The sequence below is a fragment of the Parambassis ranga genome, chromosome 10 (assembly GCF_900634625.1).
Source record: "Parambassis ranga chromosome 10, fParRan2.1, whole genome shotgun sequence".
NCBI lineage: Eukaryota > Metazoa > Chordata > Actinopteri > Ambassidae > Parambassis > Parambassis ranga.
Window position 1 is genome coordinate 21,008,341 of NC_041031.1, and position 25,553 is coordinate 21,033,893.

General features: G+C 40.9%; 2 protein-coding genes across 2 annotated transcripts in view; one reads left to right on the plus strand and one right to left on the minus strand.

Moving 5' to 3' along the window:
- Window positions 1–365: 365 nt before the first annotated feature.
- Window positions 366–3,088, minus strand: atox1 (antioxidant 1 copper chaperone). Its single transcript, XM_028416243.1, has 4 exons — window positions 2,821–3,088; window positions 2,181–2,256; window positions 1,290–1,438; window positions 366–1,125 (listed from the first exon to the last, which is right to left on the minus strand). Exons 1-3 carry the CDS (start codon window positions 2,824–2,826, stop codon window positions 1,314–1,316), a joined length of 207 nt encoding a protein of 68 aa, XP_028272044.1. The 5' UTR covers window positions 2,827–3,088; the 3' UTR covers window positions 366–1,125; window positions 1,290–1,313.
- Window positions 3,089–3,486: 398 nt separating this feature from the next.
- The window catches only part of slc36a1 (solute carrier family 36 member 1), a 35,878-nt gene continuing 13,811 nt past the window's right edge, over window positions 3,487–25,553 (plus strand). Inside the window, exons 1-11 of the mRNA XM_028415904.1 lie at window positions 3,487–3,718; window positions 5,686–5,825; window positions 8,069–8,183; window positions 8,267–8,357; window positions 9,477–9,565; window positions 11,015–11,104; window positions 11,447–11,531; window positions 12,429–12,656; window positions 13,984–14,082; window positions 15,334–15,500; window positions 17,502–17,671. Coding sequence (XP_028271705.1) covers window positions 5,789–5,825; window positions 8,069–8,183; window positions 8,267–8,357; window positions 9,477–9,565; window positions 11,015–11,104; window positions 11,447–11,531; window positions 12,429–12,656; window positions 13,984–14,082; window positions 15,334–15,500; window positions 17,502–17,671 — 1,171 coding nt within the window. The 5' untranslated portion in view covers window positions 3,487–3,718; window positions 5,686–5,788. The remainder of the gene's footprint in view (window positions 3,719–5,685; window positions 5,826–8,068; window positions 8,184–8,266; window positions 8,358–9,476; window positions 9,566–11,014; window positions 11,105–11,446; window positions 11,532–12,428; window positions 12,657–13,983; window positions 14,083–15,333; window positions 15,501–17,501; window positions 17,672–25,553) is intronic.

The following is a 25,553-nucleotide window of genomic DNA, read 5'->3' on the forward strand; positions in this document are numbered from 1 at the left end:
AACTACAAGTAAACCTGCACTCTGAGGTCTGAGTGTTCTAATAGGAACATACTGTAGTATCAGGTCCTGCAGATATCGTGGAGCTAGTGCATGTAGAGTCTTGTAGGTTAGGAGAAGGATTTTAAAGTTTATTCTTGACCTTATTGGGAGCCAGTGAAGAGACGCTAGAACAGGAGAGATATGATCCCTTAAGGTGATTATACTATACCATATTATGCAATAATACATTTAGCTAACAGAGCGGTCTGCGTTTGTATAACATATTTAACTTAGAACAGGACATTCAGGCACCGTTTTGCCATCGAATAGCTCATACAAACATGCTCACTGTCAACAGTATATACAAAAAAATGCAGAGTGCCAAATTGTGGCAGAATCACATTTTATTTCCCCTGCGTGTACACAACATTTAAACACATACAATAAATCAGAAAAGCCCAGGGTGAGCTGGAGGTTGTTTGTTCCTAAATAAAAGCCAAAACTGAGTTAAAACAGACACAAGTCTGAACATGATGCATTTGACCTGTGGGGTTTCGATTATTGTGTTATTGTATCAGTCCAGCAGAGATCCTGAAGTGGAACACAGACGGGAGCTCTCACCCCCCTTCGGTGCAGACGTTTTAATACCTGGAGCCTTGAAGGATGCCTTTATCTGAGGTTAAATTCAATAGGTTCAGGGAAACTGATCCAAGCATGGGCTGTACGTTTTACAATCCAAGGAATGTACTTAAAGGACATTGGATAGCCAGAGTTTGCAGCTTTAAGGTGATTCCATAAGCACACTGTCTGAGAGAAAAGCCACTGCTGTGTTTAAGGAGTAAATCATGACCCTCTGTCACATCTTTCTACTCATCATGGAGCAAAAACAGAAGGTGCTGCTTGTAGACAAAGCATTTTTCTTACAGACAACAAGAGCGGAGGTCATTGTTTTTAAGGGTTTTTAAGGGTCATCCCTCAAACATGCTTGTACATAGTTTTGGCCAATACTGACAGATGGTCTGCATTTAGGAGGTGATTATTTGTGCGTGTCTGCAGAATGAGTGGGATGACACTTGGGAGTCCATCCAGGTCAAGGTAATTAACTTCCAGCATAAATCTTCATTTAGCATTAGTAGCAATGATTTCCTAAAGAAAACACACAAGAAATATACGACACAAGTTACTAAACTACTCTCAGCTCAGTGTCCATTTGGTTTTTCTATTTTTATTGGCATATTGCCTTTTAAAAATAACAACTTATGAGTTCAACTGTCAGGAAACAAAAAAAATGACCTTCAGCACTTTGTCACCTGATCTATGTGAAGCAGATTCCTTCATTTAGTGCCGTTGTACTTGACCTCCTTTCCACATTTCTTCAGCGTCTCCATGAGAACGTCCACGTCTTTGTCAGACTCGATCCAAACCAGTTTCTTCGGCAGGTCGATCTCAAACTTCACATCTGAGCACAGACAACACAAAGAGACACGTTGTTTAATTCCAGGAAATCGATGTGCAGTGTCCCGAGTGACACGATTAAGATTTCTGACTTCAGATCTGTAACTAAAGACAAATTCATGTTATGATGCGCACCCTCGCATGTGAGAGAAGTTTTTAAAAAAAACAGAAGTGTGACTTGACCACTGAAGACTAAACCAAAGAGGAGTGCTACAGCATCAGGTGACATGTTGGATATGAAGAAGTCACGAGTTGTGTGTGTGTGTGATGCAAGCTGGCTGGATTTTGGATTCTGTATGACAGGACAGTGCAGTGTCAGTCTATAGAGTGGAATCCCAAAATGACACACACGGATTTCAGGTGTTTAAACAGCCAAAGAACAAATGGTGCTGGCAAGTTTATCTAACTAATGACTCAACTCAACTCAGTTTTATTTATATAGCGCATTTTACAATCAGAAATTGTCTCAAAGCGCTTCACAGAAACCTAGAACGTGAGACCCAGAGCCTGAACCCCCTTAAGAGCACTGTGGCAAGGAAAAACTCCCTTTACGAGGAAGAAACCTTGAGCAGGACCCGTCTACTTAAGGAAGAACCTTCCTGCTGCCAGTCGGCCGGGTAGAGGAGGAGAAGAAGAGGGAGACAGGACAGAGAGGATGAAGGAGAGAGAGAGGAACAAATATGCAGCAAACATGATTCAAAGTATGAAGAATGAATAAAAGGACAGAAAACACATGTCAGTCTCACCTCCCAGCTTGTTGAGGACTCTGGTAACAGCTCCTGAGCACCCCTCACACGTCATCGCCACCTCAAACTCGTGTTTCTGTTTAGGGCAGATAAAATCATCTTACTGTCTCGATCCATTTCTGTAGGGTAGGCAGGGAGTTCCATATTTTTCAAAGCATTAACTAAAATGGTGTTGAAGCTGTTATGGGATGAGCAGAATATTAATATTTATGAATTCTTTATAACAAAAGGTTGGATTAGAAAAATATGAATGAGTCTTCGTGGGCATCACTTCTTAATACTACAGTGTTTTTGTGTAAATTCGTTTGCTGCATTACGTAACGCACACAGTGAATAGTGGGAATACTTCCATTGACCATACTGTAACGTCCGCAATGACTAAACTGTTGTTATTGCACATTATTTGTTGCTGCTAACTTGACGCAGACCCAGATTTACGCAATTATTGCTCAAACAAATAGACAAACCGAATCAATTCTGCTGATACATGTTCTCTCGGGGCCTATCGTATCAATAAAACCGTTGTTAACTTATAAATGAGCCAACTCCGGCAAGTTTGATAGCTAGCTTAGGAGCTACATAGGTAGCTAGCTAGGTATATAGAGCTAAACATCGCAAGAAATAAATAGAAATTACTCACGGTCATGTTTGAAGTGATGTGTCAAAGCCTGGTGATTAGGAAGCTTTGGACTTTAGCCTTTGTCTGACTTACAAATATTGCAAGTGCGGTTTCTAAAAATGTTCACCACCCGGTATTCTGTCTGCTTCTCCAAGCCCTGCTAAGCTAACGTACGTAAGCACAAAAAAGGATTTCCGGTTTGAAAACATGTCGCATTAAAATCTTTTACACGGACATATTTTATGTCGCAACGTCTTTATAGTTAAGTACAAATACGTTTCAGTTTCACTTCCGGATTATTATGTAGTTTGGCTAACTTGACGCACTGGAGGTTTCGCTTTAGATTACAAAAAAACATTTCGTTTCTTTTCTGTCAAATATCTGAACACCCGGAAGACAACGGGTAAAAACAAATAGTACGTTACACGTCGGACTGCCCCGGTGCACAAACCAAGCGCCTCCAAATCGGTATAATATTTTCAAAATAAAAGCCCACAGAATTTTAATATAACATTGCAATATTTACGGCATTATTTTTTGTTGTTGTTGAACATGTTCCCTTGTGAATTGAGAAATGTGATTTTTGTTATGCTTATACAGATGAAACATCAACTGTAGTTTACGATAACGGCGTAAGAATAAGTTAAATAACCCGTCTCTATGGCAACAGCTCGACCAGCACGACACAGGTCATGTGACCACCCTGCAGGCTCTCTGACACGACGGCGGCGGCGGCGGCTCGCCGAGTCAAGCCGAATCCCTGGTTTGTTTTGCGCTCAATCCGTGCAGCGGCGTCGCGCTGGATTCACCGCGACATGACCGCGATACGTAAATAAAGAAATCTGCGGGCGAGGTTTAGCCAGATAAAGCCAGGCCGAGGACAGGAGAGGAGGCGGCGGAACCACACGGTGTCTCCGAGGTAGGCTGCTGCTTTTAATAATGAGCCACAAAGACGGAACATAAAGCTAAACCTTTGCTAACCTTGTAACCTCAGCTAAGCTAGCTGTAATGTTTTCATAAAGCTAAAGGAAAAATAAGCTAGCTACCCTCTTCTGGTTGATGTTTGTAGTCTTAACAGCAACAATTCCAGTTTTAGCTCAGCTCTTCTCTTCCTGTTATTTCTGTCTGTCTTTCTCGGAGGCAAATTAACGACTAACCCGGTGTGCACAGCCCTATTTGACCGCTTTCTCCACACAGCTCAACTAATCATAAGCTCATTTGATCGTATAGTTCAATGCCTAAATCACATCAGCGATGTTTGTCGTGTCTGTTTCCATTGAAGGGACAGAGACACTCACACGTCTCCCGGCCAAAGATTAGATAGAAATGATGAGATTAACCAGTTGATCACAGTGTGTGTGTCTCTGTGTGTGTCTGTGTGTAGGACATACATGAAGACAGAGGGAGCAGACACTGTGTAGGTTAAATACAGAAGATTGATCAGTAAATACACCATATGTTTGTATTTTAACAAAGTGATGTTCAATACTGAAAACATCACAGTATGAAAACGCCTTATTTAATTTGTTTAAGCTATATAAATATAGCTTAAACAACTCTTTAGTCATTTGTGTAGCTTCCAGCCTCATAAGTGTGATGATTTTCTGTTTTTATAACTGTGTTAAATGATTATTTGTGTGGTTTAGGATAGCTGGTTGAACAAAAGGAACAATTTAGAGGAAAACAAAATTGGATTAAGTGATTTTTACAGTTTAATTTTACCGGCAATTTAAGTCCAAACTCGCCCAGATAATTATAATAACAGTAATTTCATGCCTGAATATTACTTGAGCCAGCAGGTTTAACACTGCTGCAGGAGAAGAGATGCTACAAAAACCACAAATTTTCTTTCTTCCTGATGATAAATAAAGGTTTAAAAGTAGAAACATGCCTCAGTTTCAAAGTGCTGACGCACAACTTGCACACCTTGCTGTTTTGCTTCTCCCCGGTGCTTCATGTTCTCTCTCTGTGTCATACCGCATTGTGAAATTTGCTGAATAGCTCATAATTGAGACTCTTCAGCATTCACACAGTCGCACTGAAGTTGCTGTGCAGGAGGTCACACTTTTGTTTTTGCATGGTCACTGAACCGCTGCAGCACAACGGCTCATAACTAAGAGGAACTGCCAGGAGAGATTTCACACCATGCAGACGCAACCGCGATGACTTGGTTTTACTGTTAAAGACATTACTTCTCTCTCTATATAAAAAAGAAGCAGACATGGTGTCTTTCTTCTAATTATTCATGACATGCCTTGATGGTTTCTGCTCTGGGAAGCTCAAGGCTAGTTCCTAAAACTGCTTTGTCCAAATGTTTCTGTTCCTCTTTTATCCTCATCTTTAATCTGCAGGAGGACAGCAGAACCATTGTGAAGTACACAGATGTTCAGCCAGAGCCATCACACTTATTATTCTGTTTTACATCATGGCTAAGTGGGCTGTTCAGAGACTGCCCATGACAGGTAGCAGGAGACAGATTTGATCAAATTTTCAGAGACTTTGAGCTTTGTACTGCAATGAGGTGAAAACATTTTGTCCAAGTGTGAATGCGTCACGAATTTTCACACCATAATGTAAATTTGTAAATGACTTTCCAGTTAAAACTCTAAGGAGAAATGGAACACAGTCAGTTTCACTGTAGGGGATACATTTTGGAGAGTAGAGCTTAATGCAAGGAGATCACATATTTTATTATGTGGATTATGTGGTTTTTGTCTGTTTTTACTAATGGGTTTTTAGACAGTTTCCATGAAAATATGCATAAACTGGAGTGAACATGGAGAACATTTCCATGCAGATAACCCAATGATTACGCCTCTACATCTTAAAGAGCTTTAAACTGTCACTGTTGATGGTCTTACTTCCACATGTGTGTCTGTGTTTCAGTGGGAAGCTGTCTATGTTGGACTCCCTGATCTCCCTGCATTAGGATCTGTAAAAACTGGGAGAGACGACTCTCGGCCGCCGGCGCTATACCACCTGACCTAACATGATGGCATCCAGTGATGTGGACACCCGAGGGGAAGGTATTAAAATGACTAGTATAGATACAGTGCAGTGTGTCCATAGTCACGGGAGGATTATATGTAATCCTGGTAGGCAGGTAGACACTGAATCATCAAAGCAGCTTTCATTTCATTTATATTATCAGTCTGTCTGATGGCCGACTGCAGGAGGTCATGACATAAACTAAACATTCATTATGTTGTGCTGATACTATTCAGATCAGATAGTGCTCAAAACAGCTCATGCGGTGTTTACATTTGCATCATGCAAAGCAGCTGTACATGACACCTTGTTCCTAGAGAAGTGATAAAAGTAAAGGGATGTCATGTTTTGTGTGTAATATGTTTTTTAAATGACTGTGTGTAACACTCCCATTGTCAATATTTGTTGTCGCTATGGGTGTCGCAGTGTTGTCTAACCAAACACAGAGTTTTTACGATGGCTCTCTTGGTTTTGTTTGAGTGTTTTCACAATGTCAGAAGCCATACCTGCTGCTACTGTAATCATTATAAGTGTCACGCCTTTATGTTTACTTAAGCTTTTCGCAGGTCACTTAAACTTTAAGAGTCATAAGGTTTAAGTACTTTAATGTGTGCTCCCACTGCGGGAGTAGGAGCTCTTTCAGGACAGTTTTTGGGACAGACAAACGGGATAGTTACGTCTGAGCGCAGCTGAAACGCTACAAACTAAAGTGATAAGAGGACTGATGAGAAGGTACGGACTTTATTAATTATTAATCAACCATCTGTGCAACACTTAGATAGACACTTCATTCATCCCCGATGGGAAATTCAGGGTACTAAAAATAAAAAAACAAATTAGTGTATGTACAGGATGGACTATAGGTGCATGGGTGTGGGGAAAAAAACTGCAGTTAGATGCCTGGTGCCAGGATCAGTTGTGCAAAAATATAAGAGATATTTACCATATGCAGTATATAATAAAATACACTAGTAATTTATGGTGTGCAAATATATAGTATATGTACAATAAGTAATGTATATACAATATACTTATGCCTGATTAGAAAGACAGTCCTGTAGACGATGCACCTACATTTGCTTTTTGTCTACGTTGCAGCCAAGTTTTGCTCATAATTGCTTTCCTGTGTTGATAAAAGTCAGCTGCTTCACGGACTAGAGGACTCGCTGTCAAATTTGGACCCTGTGACTTACATAGTCATGAGACTTTTTTTATGTGCAGTGCGATTAGTGCACAGCAGCAGATATCAGACTGGAGACAGATATGAAGCCAGTAAAGTTACATTTTACCCAGCAGAGTTGCATGTGAGAAGGCAAATCTTCCATTCAGACGGTATCCTGCCAGCTCCCAGGATCAAAGTTTGTGTAATGTCACAATGAGCCTGTATGTGGGGGGCATGATGTTGACTTATGATTGCACATAATGCTTGCCTGCATATTACCTACTACTCTTTTCTTGATATTGTGGGTACGTAGTAGTAAAAATATGAATGCATTATTAATGAGTTCTTTTTAACTACAGGCCCAGGTCTAGACTCATTTTCCCAACGGCAATACACGGCAAAAAAACAAGAGCTGCAGTGAAGATTCGCTTTTGATCTCTAACATTCGATTTCTTTATCTTTACCTTCCTCTTACCATGTTTAAACCTTTGCTGCAGGGTTCCTTTTGGCTGCCTCACCCCTGCTGGGTTACAGGGTGTGTGCATTTGCGGTGTTACCTCCAGCTTCACAGATAACATACAGATTGCCTCATACTTTCGCTTTCAGTCCCAACATTTCGATCATTGTATCATCACCTGTCACAAGTAAAACATGTCTCCTGCTGATGCCCAAAGCAAAGCACATACTCGCTTGCTGGAATTAGGTTTGTTTCCTTGACCTACCAGCAGACAGAAATGGGGACTAGCTGCTGAACATAGTGAAGCATTCTGTCAGGACAGGTTTTGGATGGCGGACACAGATGCTGAACAGAACTAGATTTGTGAGTGAAGAAAGGTCAGGTTTAATACAAAAAAGGTTCGTACACAACAAGGCAGTCCCACCAGGCGACATTAAGTGGGATAAGGCAAAATGAACATAGTCATAAACCAAGTCCAAAAAACTAGTAGATCAGTTAACTCTAGCAAAGGTACAAAAAGGGTGTGGCAAATACCTTACCCTGATGAAGATTCTCGGTCATCCAGGTCCAGTGAAACCTCTTTGTTTCTGTGTAAATAATTACTTACTTTCACTGACATTTTGATAGGGGGGTTAATATTTATTTTTTCTTTCTTGTTTCAGGTACTTTGTTCTCAGACCAGTATCCATCAGAGATGGATGCTCTGTGTCCGTCTCCACCTGGACCATCCAGACCCCAGCGTCACTACGAGAGGACCGGAGAACAGACGGGAACCTCGTAAGTAAAGCACTCATTGGTGTCTAACACAAAGATTTTGTTGTTGTGGTTTTAATGAAGTCATTGTGTGTTTTTGTTATCAGTTTCTGTCAGACTCTGATCCACCTGCTAAAAGGGAACATTGGTACGGGGCTACTGGGTCTGCCTCTGGCTGTCAAGAATGCAGGGCTGGTGGTAAGCACACAGTGATTTTATCATCCAGTCCTTCCAGGTCACAGGACAGGTCTGGACACACAGAATCAGATTCTGCTGCCACTTCTGTCAGATATTCATGCAGATACTGCAGACGTGGCCACACAGGTGGTGCAGTGAGCCTTATTTTTTTGAGAGTATCTTAACAGATAGTGACAGTTTCCATGATAATCTCCATGTTCAGGTTGTGCCTGGTTGGTTGTGTGCCATATTGTTTTTTAGGCCAGTGTTTCCCAACCAGTGTGCTGTTAGAGATCACCAGGTTTCCCGCAGAAAATTACAAATTTCAATTATTTGGTCCCATACTTATTATTCATTTATGGTAAATAATTTGTCTTAGTTCGTCTATGCCAGTAACGTATAGTGATTGACGGTCATTGTGTTGCTCCGGCAGTGCGACCACTACCTTAACTCAGTGCAGTCAGTGCGTGTGTGTATGTGCACGTATCGGGGCGAGCTCCGCTGTGGGTGATACAGAGAACAGAGAAGTCTAAACCCAGAGACCGCAGGCAGAACTGACATGTCGTTGTGTAAGTTAGATAAGTGACATAAGGCTATTTAGTTAGTGTGATAAAACAACAAGACACACCTGTTCTATGGTTCACATGTGTATATATATATATATATATATATACACACACATGTATGTATGTGCTGGGGCTCAAAAAAGGTTGGGAAGTATTACAGGCCACATTTATTACAAAGCTTTTATTAACAAAAAATGTTGTTATTTTATTAATAATATTATAAAAACAGCTAGTCCCTATTTTTGTCTTTGGCATCAGCAGGAGACATATTTTACTTGTGACAGGTGATGATACAATGATCGAAATGTTGAATGAGTGAAAGCGAAAATGCAAAAGCAGGATGAGGCAATCTGTATGTTATCTGTGAAGCTGGAGGTAACACTGCAAATTTACCCAGCCAGTACCACAACAGTGGCTTTATTACATCAGATCCCTCCTCCTAACTGTAGGGCATGGTCATGTGTGACACTATGTTTTTTACTTAAGTCATTAAATGCATATTTTTTTATGTTTTATGCTCCGACTTAAGTTGACTGTTTAATCAGGCGCTCTCTGTCTGTCTTTCACTGTCCAGGTCGGACCCATTAGTCTTCTGGTTATGGGTATCATTGCAGTCCACTGCATGTGGCTGCTGGTGAAATGCTCCCACCACCTCAGTGCAAAGTAAGTAAAAAAAAAAAGTCTGTTTTCTCGCCCTTTGCCTTTGGACTAGCCAATATTATAATTTTAAGTGTCAGTCAGAATCAGGTTTGATGCTGCTTTCATCACTTCTGGCTGATGAGGGTCTCGAATCACATGGAAAAGCACTAGGTAGGAGATCCGTTCACCAACCCAGATATGAGTGATCTGCCATCTGTGCTGCAGGATAAACTTCTGGAGCTCTCATGCCATGCTGGTCTACAGTCGAGATTTAGTCCGCTCTCTGAATTCTGGCAATTCATGCTGTGCTGTATATCCCCAGCTGTGAGATGGCAGTGATGCCTTTCCATTCAGCATACCTCTCTGCTAGACCGCATTTTCACATTTGACAGCTGCAAACACAAAATACCGAAACAGGCTGAACACAGAAAACATGAGCGGAGGCCTATGCAGGGCCATGGAGAGCCAAAGTATAACATCACTGGAGCAAAGAAGTTTGAGAAACCCTGCTTTAAATGACTAAGCCAACTTGCTTACCACTAAATACAACTGCAAATCCTTGCTTCCCCAACAAAACCTGAAGCTATTTTTTTGCCACTATCTTCATTCCTTCATAGTGTGTCTCAGTTCAAACACACACAGCTCTGCTTACGGTACATTGTCACTTGTTTTCTTAGCCATCTACTGGACGGTTTGTTGACACTGTTTGACAGATTGAACTCTATTTAGCCACGTCTTTGTCTTCTACTCTGCAGCCAGAGGCTTATTGGCCGTTAAGAGAGCCCCCATGGAGACGCTTATCAGCTCTAACAGACACAATGTTACTGTAATCATCTCCACCAATCAGAAGCGGCGTCCAGCTGCAGTAAATATTGTCACCAGTCCAACTTTACACCACTAGCTTATGTAAGTGAGCCACTGTGGCCCCTCAAGTATGGTTCATCAACTCTTTTACAGCTGTGAGTGTGACAACTGAGGGGATTAGCACTCCCAGATACCAATTAGCGCGTCTTGCAGTTGGTCCCCGCCTGTGACGGTCAACATGCTCGGTGTTACACAATGTCTCCTGCCCTTTGCCCAGTTCACATACGGAACCCGGCCTGCCACGCTAAAGAGGATTAATGGCATGAATGAAGAGCGTCTACAACGGGCCAGAGTCAGATATATCCTCAGGACTAAATAGTTACGTATCAGTCTAAGAAACGCAGAAAAAAATGCCACTTGATCAACTCTCATATCTGCTGTTCTTAGCAGCCACGATGATGCTCATATTTTCTTTTTTATTAGCAGTGCATCATTTATTTTCTGCTCTCACACACCTTGTTAGTAGGGTTAGAGTTTCATAACTGTTTCAGATGAACATCAGATTACAACTTGACAGCAGGATGTTTGTTGTCGTCTGTGATGACTGAGAATTTGCACCGTCTAAATTAAAGCAACATAAAGAGATTAAAATGTGTTCTGTCCATCCAGGATGAACAGGCCGTCTCTGAGCTACGGTGAGGCGGTGCAGTATGGGATGGAAAATGTGTTGTGGCTGAGGAGACACTCCCACTGGGGAAGGTAGGAGAAATGTTTACCAGCTTCTCATAGATTCATGTCCTCCTCACATAAACACATTGTTGATTGTTGTGATTTTTTTACACATGATCATAAAACTATTGGTATGTATGTAAGTATGAGATGCAGTGTTTTGTGAGTACCACTTCAACTGTGCTGCACAGATGCTTTAACAGGCTAAGGAAAACATACCATTTGTTTCTATACAGAAATCTACTTGCTGCCAGATTCCTAAGTGAAATTGTTCATCTACTTAGTGGTTAAGTCTCAGTGTTTACTGTACAAGCTTATCGTCTCACTGCTTTCCTCTCTCTCTCTCTCTCTTTCTCTGTCGTTTTGTCTCAGACGGACGGTGAACTTGTTCCTCATCATCACCCAGCTGGGCTTCTGCTGTGTCTACTTTGTCTTCCTTAGTGACAATGTCAAGCAGGTCATGATCACACACACACACACATAGTTTTATTGTATTTGAGTTGTCTTGTTTGAATTCTTACATGTTAAGTCTTGTACTTGGTGACACAGAGCTTTGGCAGGCAGGAGATCATTGTTTGTTCTCTCAGTAAAGGTTAAATGTGTCCTCTGACCTTTCACCTGGTCTGGTAATCGCAGCATAGCCTAATGACCCAGTAAATGGATAGACATAGCACAAAATTACCACATATGCTAGAGTCTTCGTTTGAATTATCGGTAATTATATGACGTTTTTTCAAAGTTGTGTAAGAGCCTGGATGTGTATGTACGTGTTCAGGCTGCGTGTGACTCAGTTAACACATACCATTTTAGATAGGAATGAACAGATCAAACAGGCAGTGAGTGGGTTAACCATGGCAGAAGTGAGACATATTGTCATGCATAAAAACACAAATATACTTCTCCTGTGATGTTTTTGACTTTGTTATTCTTCACTCACATAATACGGGCTGACACAGTAATTTTTATGTGAACAGAAAATAACAAAATATGTCATGGTTGTTATTCGGCAACAGGCATGTTGACCTTTGACCCCTGATCTCTTTGCTACCTATTGATCTTTGGTGTTTTGTCGGCCACTTGCCTTTCTCAATCAATCTTAAGGCCAGATATTAATGGCCCTTTAAAATTTGTGTAATACAGTTTTCTGACCACTTGATGGCGGTGTCTGTCCACGTTTAGTGTCACCATGAGCACAATACCACACATTGTTAGTAATGTTGTGAGGTAGCCCGTGTTCCGGAAGAATTTTAACAAATTAATAACTTTATTGTGTAAAAATGTTGAATTTAATTTATTTTTTAATTAAATTTGAATGAATCAGTGTCATCTTTCAGTTTTTTCCCTCCTTTATCAGGTGGTTGAAGCTGCCAACGCCACCACCTTCAGCTGCCAGATCAACAACACCAACCAGACCCAGGTCCTGGTTCCGAGCTTCGACTCCCGCATCTACATGCTCTTCTTCCTGCCCGCCTTCATCCTGTTGGTTTTCACACCCAACCTAAAGTACCTGGCTCCCCTTTCTCTGGTGGCAAACCTGGTCATGACAGCCAGTTTGGTCCTCATCTACTTCTACTCCTTCACGGTAAACACCACATGAAAACGTACAGATTTTAGTTGTACCCTGGAACGACAGGGCTAACAGATTATAGACATAATCTTTAAAGTTTTTCTTCCAAGTGAAAAAATCTTTTAAAAAGTGAATATAATGACAGGACTTCCAGTGTAGAAAACTTTGTTCGGGCCTGTATGAAGAAGTCATAAATCTCAACAGATCACCAAGGATACAGTATTAGTTTTTTTGTAGGGGGTAGGACAGAATAAAATGCCCTTTTACCAGTGTTAGATGAAGAATAGATTCACAGTCTGTAACAACATAATGGAGATATTTTCCGGCTTAAATATGAGGCTGTAATCCGATGTGAGCATTTCCTCATTAGGTCACACAGTCACCTTAAACCCTCATTTTATTTCCTCTTTACGTGTTTCTGCTCAGTTGATTGGATTCTGGGGTTGTTATGGATAACAGGGCAACTGGTCCTGACACAGTCTCCAGATTACCTCTGTTCCAGCTTTAGAGTGTTTCATCATGCAGCTTCCGAGCTTTACAGATATATAGCCGTCGTGTTCGTTGAGAAACGACCTTGCCTTGAAAAGAAGCAATTTCTTGCATCAGAAACCTTACAATGATTTAGCACAAAGAGATGTATGTGGCCTGTGAGCTGTTTCTGTCGCTGATGAATGACCACAGCAACACATTGTGGGGAAAACTAGAGCATGCATTTCAACAAGAAACTCGCTGCCTTTAACACCATAGTGTGAAATAATATTATTGCTACACCTTAAAAATCTCCCTTGCTGCCTCCTCATCATCATTTTTTTTAATTATTTTAAAGAATTGAAATGTTTGGATGTTGTCAGCTGATTAAAAGTAAAACTGAAATAAAAAAATCGGATTAATCAATCAAAATCAAAATTTAATCTCAGATGACTTGTTAGCTCTCACCTTGAGTTTAAATGCTGAGAGAAAAGGGGCAACATTACAGTGGGCCTAATCCTGTTTGGTATTCATTGGTTTGTCCTACAGTTGCTCACATTAGGGTTTATTCTGCAGTAATGACACTATCCTTTATATTGTCCTACTTCGTTCACAGCTACTTATAGGAGACCCTAATCACATTAAATAATTCTCTGGCCAACAAATGAGTCCCTGCGGGCTGAAAGAGGGGCATTCTCCTGGCACAAGGTGCTGTTACTTAATGTGATAACCATTTATCTGCAGAGAGAACCTCTGGCCAGCAGAGGTCATGTGTTTTGGATATAAAATACCTGCGGGTACTCAGGAGCAGCAAAGTAAGAGACGAGCAGTGTGTTTATTATCAGATAACCTCCCTCTTTGTTTCCTTCAACAGCACATCACAAGCCCCATCAACCTACCAAAAGTTGGCAGAGCTAAGGACTACCCTCTTTTCTTCGGGACGGCCATATTTGCCTTTGAAGGGATCGGAGTGGTATGTGACACAAACATTCACACTTTTATTTTACTTTCTATATATACCTGGACAAAAGTTTGTGTTGTAAAAAAAGGTTTTGTCTTATCATTGTGTTCAATGTGTTCCACTTAAGGAATAGTTTTAAGAAAATTAAATTTATATTGAAAGAGCCACCTCTTAAAAAAAGAGAGGGAGGATAAACACAATCAGCCACAACATTCTGACCACTGACGAGTGAATAACCCTGACTATCTTCTTACCATGTCACTGTTAGTGGGTGGGATATATTAGGCAGCAGGTGATACATTTTTGTCCTATAAAGCAGATGTGTTAGAAACACAAAACAACACAGAGAATTTGGTCAAATCAGAGCATCTCCATACTAGTCAGGGCCTCGATTATGTGGTTGCATTATAATTGGATTCCAGTAGGCAGATTAATTATTATTGTAGCTGAGTTGAAGAAACTACAGTTGTGATTACAGCTTGCAGGAGAGTTCGGCTTATACAGATGTCATACTGGGTGTAAAGAAAGTGTTATTAGAATCTGCATTCTTTGCTTCCGTTTGGCTGTTACATACGTAAAGCCGTCAACAAAATAATCAGGCTTTATCACCTACATCTGTGTGGAACATGAGACTATGATGAGGCTATTAAAGAGAGTAAACATTACCCTTTAAAGGGTTGTTTACATGCTTCTCTATAACGTGAGGCAAGCTAGTCGTACATCATGTTGTGACATTCTGACACATAAACTGTGCTTGTTTTTGTTGTTAGCCATAAATTGTGGTGTCAGCATTACCGTACATCACGGCGTACTCATAAATTTTATGAAGCATGCATTTAGTTTCAGCGTGCAGGGAGCAGGATTGTAGGTGATGATGCCTCTATATTTATCAGCGGAGGAAAATAGGTCAATATGCTGCTTAATGCAGTATCCTTTAGGAGACTTTCACATGGCAAAGTGTTTTTTTTTACTGCTGTAACACATGCAGATCACATAGCTCTGCAGGAGCATTCATTGGCATTCAGTTAGCACCACCCAGTGTGCTGGAGAGAACATAACACTTTTTAATATGTGGAGTTCAGCCTCAGAGAGCATTTTACTGAAATGTCAGGACAAATTAAGTCTTCATTACAACGTCCATAAGCCAAAATCCAGACAAGACAGAAGAATGTAACCTTTAATGTTGTTCAAATGCCACTGAATTATTTCCCCTTTCTGTCATGTTAACAGTTGCGTTGTGTCTTTGTGTCTCTGGGTCGACAGGTCCTTCCTCTGGAGAATAAGATGCAGAGGCCTCAGCAATTCACGCCGGTTCTGTATTTGGGAATGGGCATCGTCACCTTCCTGTACATCAGCCTGGGGACCATAGGGTACCTGTGCTTTGGAGAGCACATAGGGGGCAGCATCACTCTCAACCTGCCAAACTGTTGGTAAGTTAACATCGTCTTTCACTCTGTAAGTAGATGTTAGTCACTGATCAGCACTTCGTTTTTCAGGCTGCAGAACAAAAAAGCTTTGGGTGAATATTTGATTTTACAAAGAGCTCAAACAAGGCGGCTGCTTCTTTTTACACAGTGTATTTAGTTTCAAGAGGCTCTCAGATCTCACTGCTTCCTTAGCCATGTGTATTTAAGCATTAAACTAGAATTGAAGCGTATATATTTTAACAGATTCTTCAGTGAAGTCACTAAGACTTGTGGTAGTCATGAAATGAATCACTGAAAATAATTCTGGCTGCTGCTGGCTGTGTAATTTAAGATTAAGATTTATTAATCCCTGTAGGGGAATTGGGTTGTTATATCAGTATGCAAGAAAAAGTTATATTAAATGCAGTAAATACACTTATATAAAACACATTTTTAGGGTTATGTAAAAAGTAAAATGTGTGGAAATTATCAATGCTCTTTAAAAGTCTGGCTGTTGTATTTTATGTGTTTTTCATAGTCATCACTGTCTTAATGGGCAAAGTGATGAAATTTAATTAAAATCTAATTTTTGGTTTTGTTTCTAATAGTTTGCCTGTATCTAGGATCTATACATCCATGCTGCAGTGTCCTAAATGAGCTTGTGCTTGATCTATTTACTACTCAGGAAACAGAAGTTCAGGTAGTATCTGTGTGCAGAAACACCAGAGTGGAATGGGGAGTTAATTGCTCCTTTTTTGCTCCAGTGCCCTGCGAGCAGGTTAATCCAGCCTTGAATGAAATATGAGCTGTTGTTGGTGAGACATCTTCCAGTGGCTGGAGGTTGTCCCTTCTCATGTTAACTCCTCAGTTCTGCTCTTGTACAAACAAATGACCTGGATGTGTCTATAAAAAAAAAAAGAAAGAAAGGAAACAACTCTGCAGTTCTGGAATAGATGCAAATACAGCAAATTTCCTGAAACAAGCTGATGTTTATTATTTCTTTGAGTCCCAGCCTCATGTATTGAACTCAAATATGTGTGTAAATTTGTGCAGTATAATAAAATTATAAAGATATGAGTCATAAAAAAAAGAACAGATAGAATTTGTTTGATTATTAGTTTTGCAAAAATGGAAAGAAACTGCAGTATAAACTGTTTTTCCGAGTGCTCCGACCCCCAGGTTGTGTACCTGCCAAGTGGGCTCTCTCTTTACATTTTAACATCCTCGACAAAACAGTTTCTCCAATTCCTGCATTTTCCTTGAGTGATTTCTGGTCACACTTGAGTCAAGACCAAGTTTTTTTTTTTTTTACAGAATCCTGTTAGTATGTATGCTTTATTTTTGTCAATATGTTTTTCTTTACACATGTAGAAAAAGGTGAAGCTGGTTTTTTATGACAGATGCTTTAAAGCGCTGTCAGTTTGACATCTCATTTTTTATGTTTCCATATGCTGCAGGTATTCAGAGGGTTCAGAGTGTTTGATGAATACTGATGAAAACCTATATTTCTATATATATATATCTAGGTTTATTATTTTTCCTCTCCCTACAGAGCTCAGCACATATTGGCAGGAAGCTAATCAAACACATGTTGGAAGACAACATGTGACTTTTTTACTCTCTGATGGCAACAAACTTATTAAAACCAAGTTCTCTGATTGGATTTGTTTGGCCATCACTTGTTTCTATCATCACAGCTGCAGGAGAGCGACGTCTATGGAAGCGTCTCCCGTGACTGGGCTGATGGTGCTAATTAGTGGAATAGATTGGCTGTTCAATGAGGTTGAAAACTCAAAGACTGTAATTACCAGCGTCTCTGAAACAGCGTTGCTGTTTGTTTAATAAGCACCACCAACAGCTTCCTGTAAACTTGTAATATGTTATTGATGGATTGAATCCTTGTTGTGCTGATGCTTGTTTTGCCGTTTTTGATTGGAAGCTTTTTTCGGTGCCCTTTTAAACATGCCCACTCCCCTTTCTCACATTTCCTTCTGTCTGTATCATTTCCTTCCTCCCCGTCTCCAGGACGTACCAGGCTGTGAAGCTGCTGTACTGTTTTGGGATCTTCATCACCTTCGCCCTGCAGTTCTACGTTCCTGCAGAGATCCTCATACCACCAGTAGTGGCTCGCGTGTCAGAGAGATGGGAGAGAGCCGTAGACCTGCTGCTCCGCACCGTCTTGGTCATCTTCACGTGTAAGTAAAAATAAAATAAAATAAAAAAAGTGCAGGGTATTAAACAGTAGGATGTATCACGGCAGTGGAGAAGAAACGCTGTGTGGTGAGGAGATAAATAACAGAAAATAGGCCTTCCCTTTGTCCTTTAAGCTGACGGATCATTACTGAATAATGTAGTAAAAGGCCTCCATTCATTGTGCAGCCTTCTTACCAAAAGCCTGCATTATCTATGATGCTGTAGTTATTCTCTTCACCTCGTTCAGAGTTGGCTGGAAGTTTTGAAAAATGGAGACTCTGATGGTTGATGTATATGTTTGCTGCTGTAGTTTTTTGGTCTCTCTGGCTGATGGTGCCCAGTGTGGGTTGTTTTCTGCTTTTCTAACACTGTTTGGAGGGACAACATTGAAACATAATGATAGCTCGCAACTTAAAGGAGACGGTTATGACCAAAACAAATCATCTTTTTGGTTACTATGGTGACATATACACACACATGATTGTTTAGTTTGTCATGATTGTGGCACTGGAAAGTTATTATTGTCTGATTTTTTTTTTTCTGCAAGACTGCTGGATGCTGCAGGGTATGCTCTCTTCTCATTAGACACTTTACCTCTGTTAAACTTATTATTAGTTTAGCTACTGTGAATTAATGCAGTGAACTGTGACCAACCTTTCATTCAAAGTTAGGATTCTGCAGACTTCTGTCCTGAGCCGGGAAAACAACAGAACCACGTCTCACTTTTTATGCCTCCTTCCTCATCGCCGTAATGCTTTTGAACGCACTTCTGTTGTGTGCCTGATTTCTTTTATTGTATTTTTTATTAGGCTCATTTGTACAAAAACATGGAGCGGTGACAGTTAGCGTGCCAGCCGGCACTTAAAAGGAATCCCAGAAGCAAATGAAAGTGTTTTTTCTTTAATGAGTCACAAAATGACAAGCAGCTCAAAGTGTGCAAGTAGACCACGTCTAAGATGTGGCTCTGCTTTTTACCGCTCCCTCGTCATTTGAAGGCCTTTTTCTGAGAGACTTCGTATAAAGAATGCAAACTCATTTACCCACAGAAACGGCAATGGGAGGAATGAGAACGACATGTAATGAGCAGGTTGCTGATTTTGATTGGCTGTGAAGTTTAGTCCAGAAGTCTGATGAAAGACTCCACTTATCCTTGAGTGCGTGTTCTTGATCAGCTAAACTGATGGAGGTGAGCATGTCCCAGGTTAGCTAGGCTTTGTGACTAATTAGTCCCAGCTAGTCCCTTAGGAACTAAAGGCTACCTGGAGCATTGTTCTTTAACTATGAAGATCAGTCAAGAGGATGGATGAAAAAGGACCCTTGTGTTTTAGCTCTTTTGTTCACTTACTTTGCTCTTGACTGTTGTTAGCATTGTTTTTAATGTCAATAACTAGTTAAGCATGCAGTGGGCACCACTTTCTCGTCTCCTTTTTTTTGTAAAGAATCCTTGAAGTTGCAAATTCTGTCTGTCGGCTCAGTGTTTGACACATCAGTAATCTTCATCCCTTTAAACTACAAACTGGCTCTTAACATAAACCTTAGAATGAGAATGAGAATCTTTAGTGAAGTTAAACAAAGTGTATCGACGTTTCACAGTGTGCACATGCTTCTAAACGGCAACTTTAACACGTTTGTCTGATGTTACGCAAGTTGTCAGATTATCTGTGAGATACAATCAAGGCATAATCCACACAATTTCATCCCCTCACTCACTGAGACCTGTCGGCCTGAAGGGTGTGTGTCCTCATGCAGAAATGTTCCTTTACAAATCCAGTCAAGTTAACACAAATCAGTGGCTTCAGCTTTTCTTTTTCTGCTGTATTGATGATACCTCAAGGTGAATATAATTCAACTTTTAGAACCCAACCACATCTAAACAAAGAAAAAGCATCTTATCATACCAGACAACAAGATTAGAGGACATTTAGTTTCAGCCTTTTGTGTTGGCTGCTTACTGGCTGCTGTTCTTGGGGTTCTTTCTAAGTGGAATTAGTTGAATATGTGTGCATCTATTAAAAACACTCTAAATCTTGCAGGATCTCTGTTGGAGCCCAGTTGTAACAAGTTCTATTTTTACTTGAGTGGTATGAACGGCAACAAAGCTGGGAGACATTTTTAGATTTCTCTCCACGCGTGAGTGGTTAAATGTGGCTGCTGAAGATTCGTTGTCTGCCAAGTATGTCACGTGTGAGATTAGAGATAGTGTTGCTGTCAGAAGAGAAAACTGAATGATATATCGCTCTTTAGAATGATTTTTCTGCCTACAATCAGCCTGCAATCACGTGAAGTGTGTGCGGGTACTGTGGACTGCAAAATTGTGAGCTTGTATGGGTGTGCATCCACAGGTGTGTGTGTGTGTGTGTGTGATGTGTGATCGGTAAGGGTCAGCACTAAATTGATTCCCTGAGCGACTTGTGGAGTGGGAGAGTGTTTGTGATAGCACCTGACTTCTCTCTGGTGGGGTAGGTGGCAAGTGAAAGGAAATGAAACCTAGTAACTTAACAAGCACGTGTCCTCTTAACTCACACTCACTGACACATACATTCCCCCATCTGTCCCCCTCTCTTCCTCAGTTACAGGCAGCAGCACACAGATTGCTCCGCTGCACTATTTATACCAGCAGCAGCCCTCCAATTGCTATTGATTTCCATCTAGCCTGGTCTGCTGATTCTTTAACTTAGTTGTGGTCTCGTGGCTCTGCGGTCCGATTGCTTTGATTCAATGTGAAGTTGCTGAGGCACGTTGAAGTCAGCAGGGGGCATACTTCTACCTTTTTCATTGTAATTATAATCATATTAGTGCTGTTTGAGTTGAGCTTTCCAATCATTGATAGAACACAGCAGCAGTGAGAGATGGGACAAACAACAGAAACATGCTTGTACCAGGGGTTAATCCTGAACAACCAGGACCATCTGTTTATGGTCTGCTTTTAGCTCATGTTTTGTATGCTGTAACTCACGGGAGATGTTCCCAACTGAAAACCCTGTTAAATTCATTAAAATCTTCAAGTTAGCTTCTCCAGCCCAAATTATTTTTCATGATTCTGTGCTGGAGAAGGAAACATACAAAAGCTAAGTAAACCGTATTTAAAGCTTAGAAAACACAAGATAACACAGAATAAGAAGTTAATATGGTCAAATATGGTTGCACTAAAACTTATGTAGAACTCAAATAATCTCCAATTAGCCAATAAAGCCTTTCCTTATTGTGTGTTTTCACTTTTCTCTTCAGTCCCCTGTTGATTTCTGGGTTTAGATCCTAGATATTGTCTGTTTTTTTGCCACCCCTGAAGTGTAACCAGGCGTTTCATTAGCGGAACATAACCTGATGTGTCAGGTAGTTTGTTCCACAATCTGGGATGTCACCCAGTGCTGTCAAAAGGCAGCCGTGACTGGAGATAATCTGAGCTGTCTTTCTGAGGAAAATATACAGTACAGTGCAATCGCTTGCTTCTTGTTGTTGTCACTGTTGAAACATGCACATAACTGGCAGTTCTACATCTGCACGGTTGGCTTGAAGCCTGGCCAAAGGGGTTTTATGTGACTGTGTGATCTAATGAAAATCCAGCTGCTGTGCAAGGTAAAGAAGTATGACCCTCAGAGAGCTCCTACATGAGGGAACGTTCCAACACTTGAGCTCAGTCCCTGTGAATCCAAACTGAAAGTGGACTGAACTGAAAGGCACACGTGATGGTTAGAGATCCTAAAAACATGCTGTTTTATCCCAGCTTGCAGATATTTAGTGTTGCTTTTCTTCACAGATCAGAGGGCGTGGCGTGCACAAATTCATCCGAATACATGAATGAAAGGGCTTCTAATAAAAGCAGCCGCTAAATAGCTTCATCCTGTCAGCACACTCAAAAGCCAATCCAAGATGAGCTCCCAGTGAGCCTGATTTTTACTTTGATTACATTCTGTGACAAAACATGATTGATGGCATTAATTAAATCCCGAACGGATAGATTGTGAATAGCAGCTAACATGATACCAAGTGCTCTTGAAGCCAGGCGAGGCCTTCAAAACAGCCTGCTTTGTCAAAAAAGAAGGAACTAGAGAAGTAATTGAGTTTGCAGCAGGCACAGTGAGATCGATGGCCAATATTTGAAGTAATGAGGAGGATGGAAGCTCAGGTCCCATTTTCATTGTGTTTACACTGACTGGGTTGGGTGTTAGATGAGGAGAACAGTGGTATGTTTTCGGAGAAAAACGGATCCCGTTGTCCTAAGGTGAATCTGATTTTGTTCCTTCACAAGGCATAATGGAGAGAAAGGTATCGGGCGTATATATAATCAGCAGGATATCCATTAAACAGGATCGTTAGAATTTATGACCAAATTTAATTTGGAACGCTAAGTAAGAGTCCAGCCCTGTAAAAGTGTCCGTGCCATGATGAAAACCCCTCGACTACTCAGCTCCCTGCTGACCAGGAGCGGTGCAACGGCTCAATCAATGCTGCTTGCAGCTTAATATATAATCTGTAATTGGCATTAGGTGTTCTTTGCATTTGTGAAGATGTCAAGTGCTTTGCATAAAAGCCTCCATCGATTGATAGACGACAATTTAAAGCATGTAGAGTGATGCAAATTTTGCTGGTTTTTCTCAACATTAAGGGACGCTGTTGTTCCCTCCAAGAAACATCCACCCTCAGTTTCCTCCCCGCTGCTCTTCTCATGAATGAAAACTTATTGAGTTACAAAACCACTGCACTTGTTAGCCGCACGATCGTCATTTTTCTTTATTAACCATGATTGGGGCCTGTGGAGAATTATGCAAATGAACTTTACTGTGCTGTACAGGTTCCTTCACATGCATGCTGATAAGCTAATAAAAGGGAATACATGCATACATGTGCCACTTCATGCCTTTTGGTCATTTGCAAGTCATCCGGTGGTTTCATTGGCTAAAAGAATGCGTTGTGTTGTGAACGAGGACACATCACAGCTACCAAAAAGAGCCATTTCCAGTGGGACGCCGCTGAACAATGCTTGAACGAAGAAGGCGAAGGGCTACATGAACTCTTGGGAGGTTACTCTTAGTTTGGTATCGGAATACAAGATGAGATTGAAGCAGTGCATCATTGTGCATGTAATGCCTGAGAGACAGAAGCTTTTGTTTGTTGCTTTAGTGCAGAGGCCCTCAGTAAGTTTCTGCTTTCAGTTTTGCAGCAGTTCGCTTGTTGAAACTCTGCCAGTGTGTTCCAATGTTTGCCTCTAAAAGAAAAGTGGACAGTGAAAATCGGCAATTTAAAAAGGAAGGAGAATGGACTTGCATTCATTCTCCTTCCAACCAGCACAATTTTGTTTTGAATGAACAGGAGATGTAGTTTTGAATATTACTGTATTGTGGCATGTGGCTTAGCCAGCCTCAATAAATGGATCTTTGACTCATTGAAAAATGTATTTGTGGCCCTTTAAGATTTGTATTTGAGTACTTTGGCTGTAGTGATTTCTTTGTGCTGCAAGTTTATCAAAAGTTTATCAATAGACAAAGAATCAACCCTTAAAATTCAGCTACTAAATGTTACAAAGAAAGACCTTGATACTGAAATTCCAATGGTAACACCCAGAATACTTATGAATGTTGCATTCACCTGAAGACTAACTTGTAAAAGTTATTGCCTTTCTTAAAAGAGTAAATAAATAGCTGAGCTTTGGAAGTGCGGTGTGCCGTGTCTGTTGTAACATTTTCAGACGTTTTAATTTGAAGTCAGTCAGCTGACACATGATCACATTTGCATCAGGCCATGTGGAAATGTCACAGGAAGTGCAGTATTGACTGATGTCCCGAATGTACAGATACCATGACTTTGCTTCAGACGAAGACTTTTAACAGGCAGGACTGTGAAATCGACCTTGATGTTACAAACTGCGACAACAACAAAGGCTCGTCTTCTGCCGCCACTTGTTTCAGTTTGAGCTCAAACATCCAGATAAGAGTTAAAAGAGAGGACGGCCCCCGAGCAAACTCTTCTTCTCTCCGCTGAGCTCCGCTTTGACTCGTACTCCCACTCGAAAGGTCAGTTCATCGCAATGCAGGGAGATTTCTTTTGAAGTGAGCACTCTATTCTAATTTGCCGGAGATAGGGTGTGGGGTGGAGGAGCTTACTGTTGCTGTTACTGCTGTTTTGGATCAGAGAGCCTATGAGTGGCAGCGGTAGGAATGCTACATGCCTCCGCCTGCATTAATCTTGCTGTATTAATCAGGTTTCATGCCTATAGAGAATTTTTTCATCTTCAGAAGGAAAATATCCACCAAAATGGCACTTTTATTACAACTATTAGCACATGAGAAATGTCTTCCAAGTGATTGATCAGCTGTTGTCATCACGCCTAAAACCCGCCCATACCTTCAAAACACTTCCTCACAGGACGCTGATTGGGCTGGACCACCCATTGTACTGCCACATAGCTTGGAGCCTGGCAAGATGGATTTGTGTGTGTTTGTAATTACAAAAAAACACAAAAAACTGCAGTGGAAAGGGGAAAAAAAGACTGAAAATTCAATTTACAGCAAATCTTTTATAATAAATCTGTGTAAATAAACTCAGAACATTTGGCCAAAATACCAGCTGGTTGATTTTGTTAAACTTTTAAAGACAAATCTGTTAAGAAGTAGTGAAATGATCTTTTTCTGCTCTTTGGTCCCAGATAATGATGAAAAATATGTCTTCAAGTCAAACTCATGTTGTCCTCACCGTAAATCTGCTTCAAGCTCTGCATGCAAAACCATTCCTTAAACTTGAAAACGTTAAAATATTAATAAATATTGTGATCTGGAAGTACGTTGATGATCAGTTTCATTGATAATTAAAGCTGCAAGCAGCATTGCGGGCCCTCGCGCACCTTGCGATCCGTGGGGTCATCACAGTCTTCTCTCCTATGCTCTCGTCTCCTATACTCTCCTGTCCTATGCTCTCCCCCTCTCATTTCCACAGATATACAACAAACACATGTTTACAACCAAACTTTCCTGCTACCAGTAGGTGGCGCTATGACCGTATCATCCTATTAGCATATATATCTGTTCAGACTCGGGTCCATAGCAGTACTGTAAGATTTTGTCCACATTGCATAAAGTATATGGGTAGTACTGAATAAAACACAGCGAGTTCCTTTGTAACGGCGAATGGTCAACTTTGAGGCCACTCCCCCGCTACACGGTAATACTTTTGAAAGAGTTTTGGAATGCGTCTATTCTCTATGGTGTCGTAAGTGGACACAGTGAATTTCAGTTCAATTACATGAAGTATGTGAGGCGTGAAAAGTTTTGAAGCAGGGTCACAAATAGGTAAAAAATGGCCACAAAAGTCAAAATGGCGGACTTCCTGTTGGGTTTGGAGGGGGGGTCCAAGAGACTTTTTTGTGCGTCTTGGGGTGATACACGTGTGCTAATTTTCATGATCCTGTGTCAAACTGGCCAGAGGGGCTACGCGTTAGGGCAAAAAATACAGGGAGTTCCTTTGTAATGTAGTTTTTCTATGTGCATTTCAAAAATTTTTCGGGCGAATGAATTTTTCTACCAAGTTTGGTGAGTGTTTGGGCATGTTAAGGCCCCCAAAAATGCGATCTCAGGGGGTTTCAATAGGGCTCTTGCACCATTCGGTGCTCGGGCCCTAATTATGTAATTCAGTGTCAAACCCCCTGTATATATTGGCTCTGGCTTTGACACCTCCCAGAATCGACCCAGTTCACATCACTAAATCCTCCACCTCACCTTCTGATCCCTGCTCTCATTCTCACCACAATATCAGTATAGAACCTCATAATAACACCTCTCATAGTAAATCCAGCGTAAGTCAAGACGGTTTAGTTTTTCCTTCCCTCTCTTTAAAGTAGGTTTAAAGCCATATTCAGCCATACAGACATGTGCATTGAGAAACACAGTCAGT

Coding starts and splice junctions, on each gene's coding strand:
- atox1 (XM_028416243.1), bottom strand. Junction 1,439..2,180: donor AGTCCTCAACAAGCTGGGAG/GTGAGACTGACA, acceptor GTCTGTGCTCAG/ATGTGAAGTTTGAGATCGAC.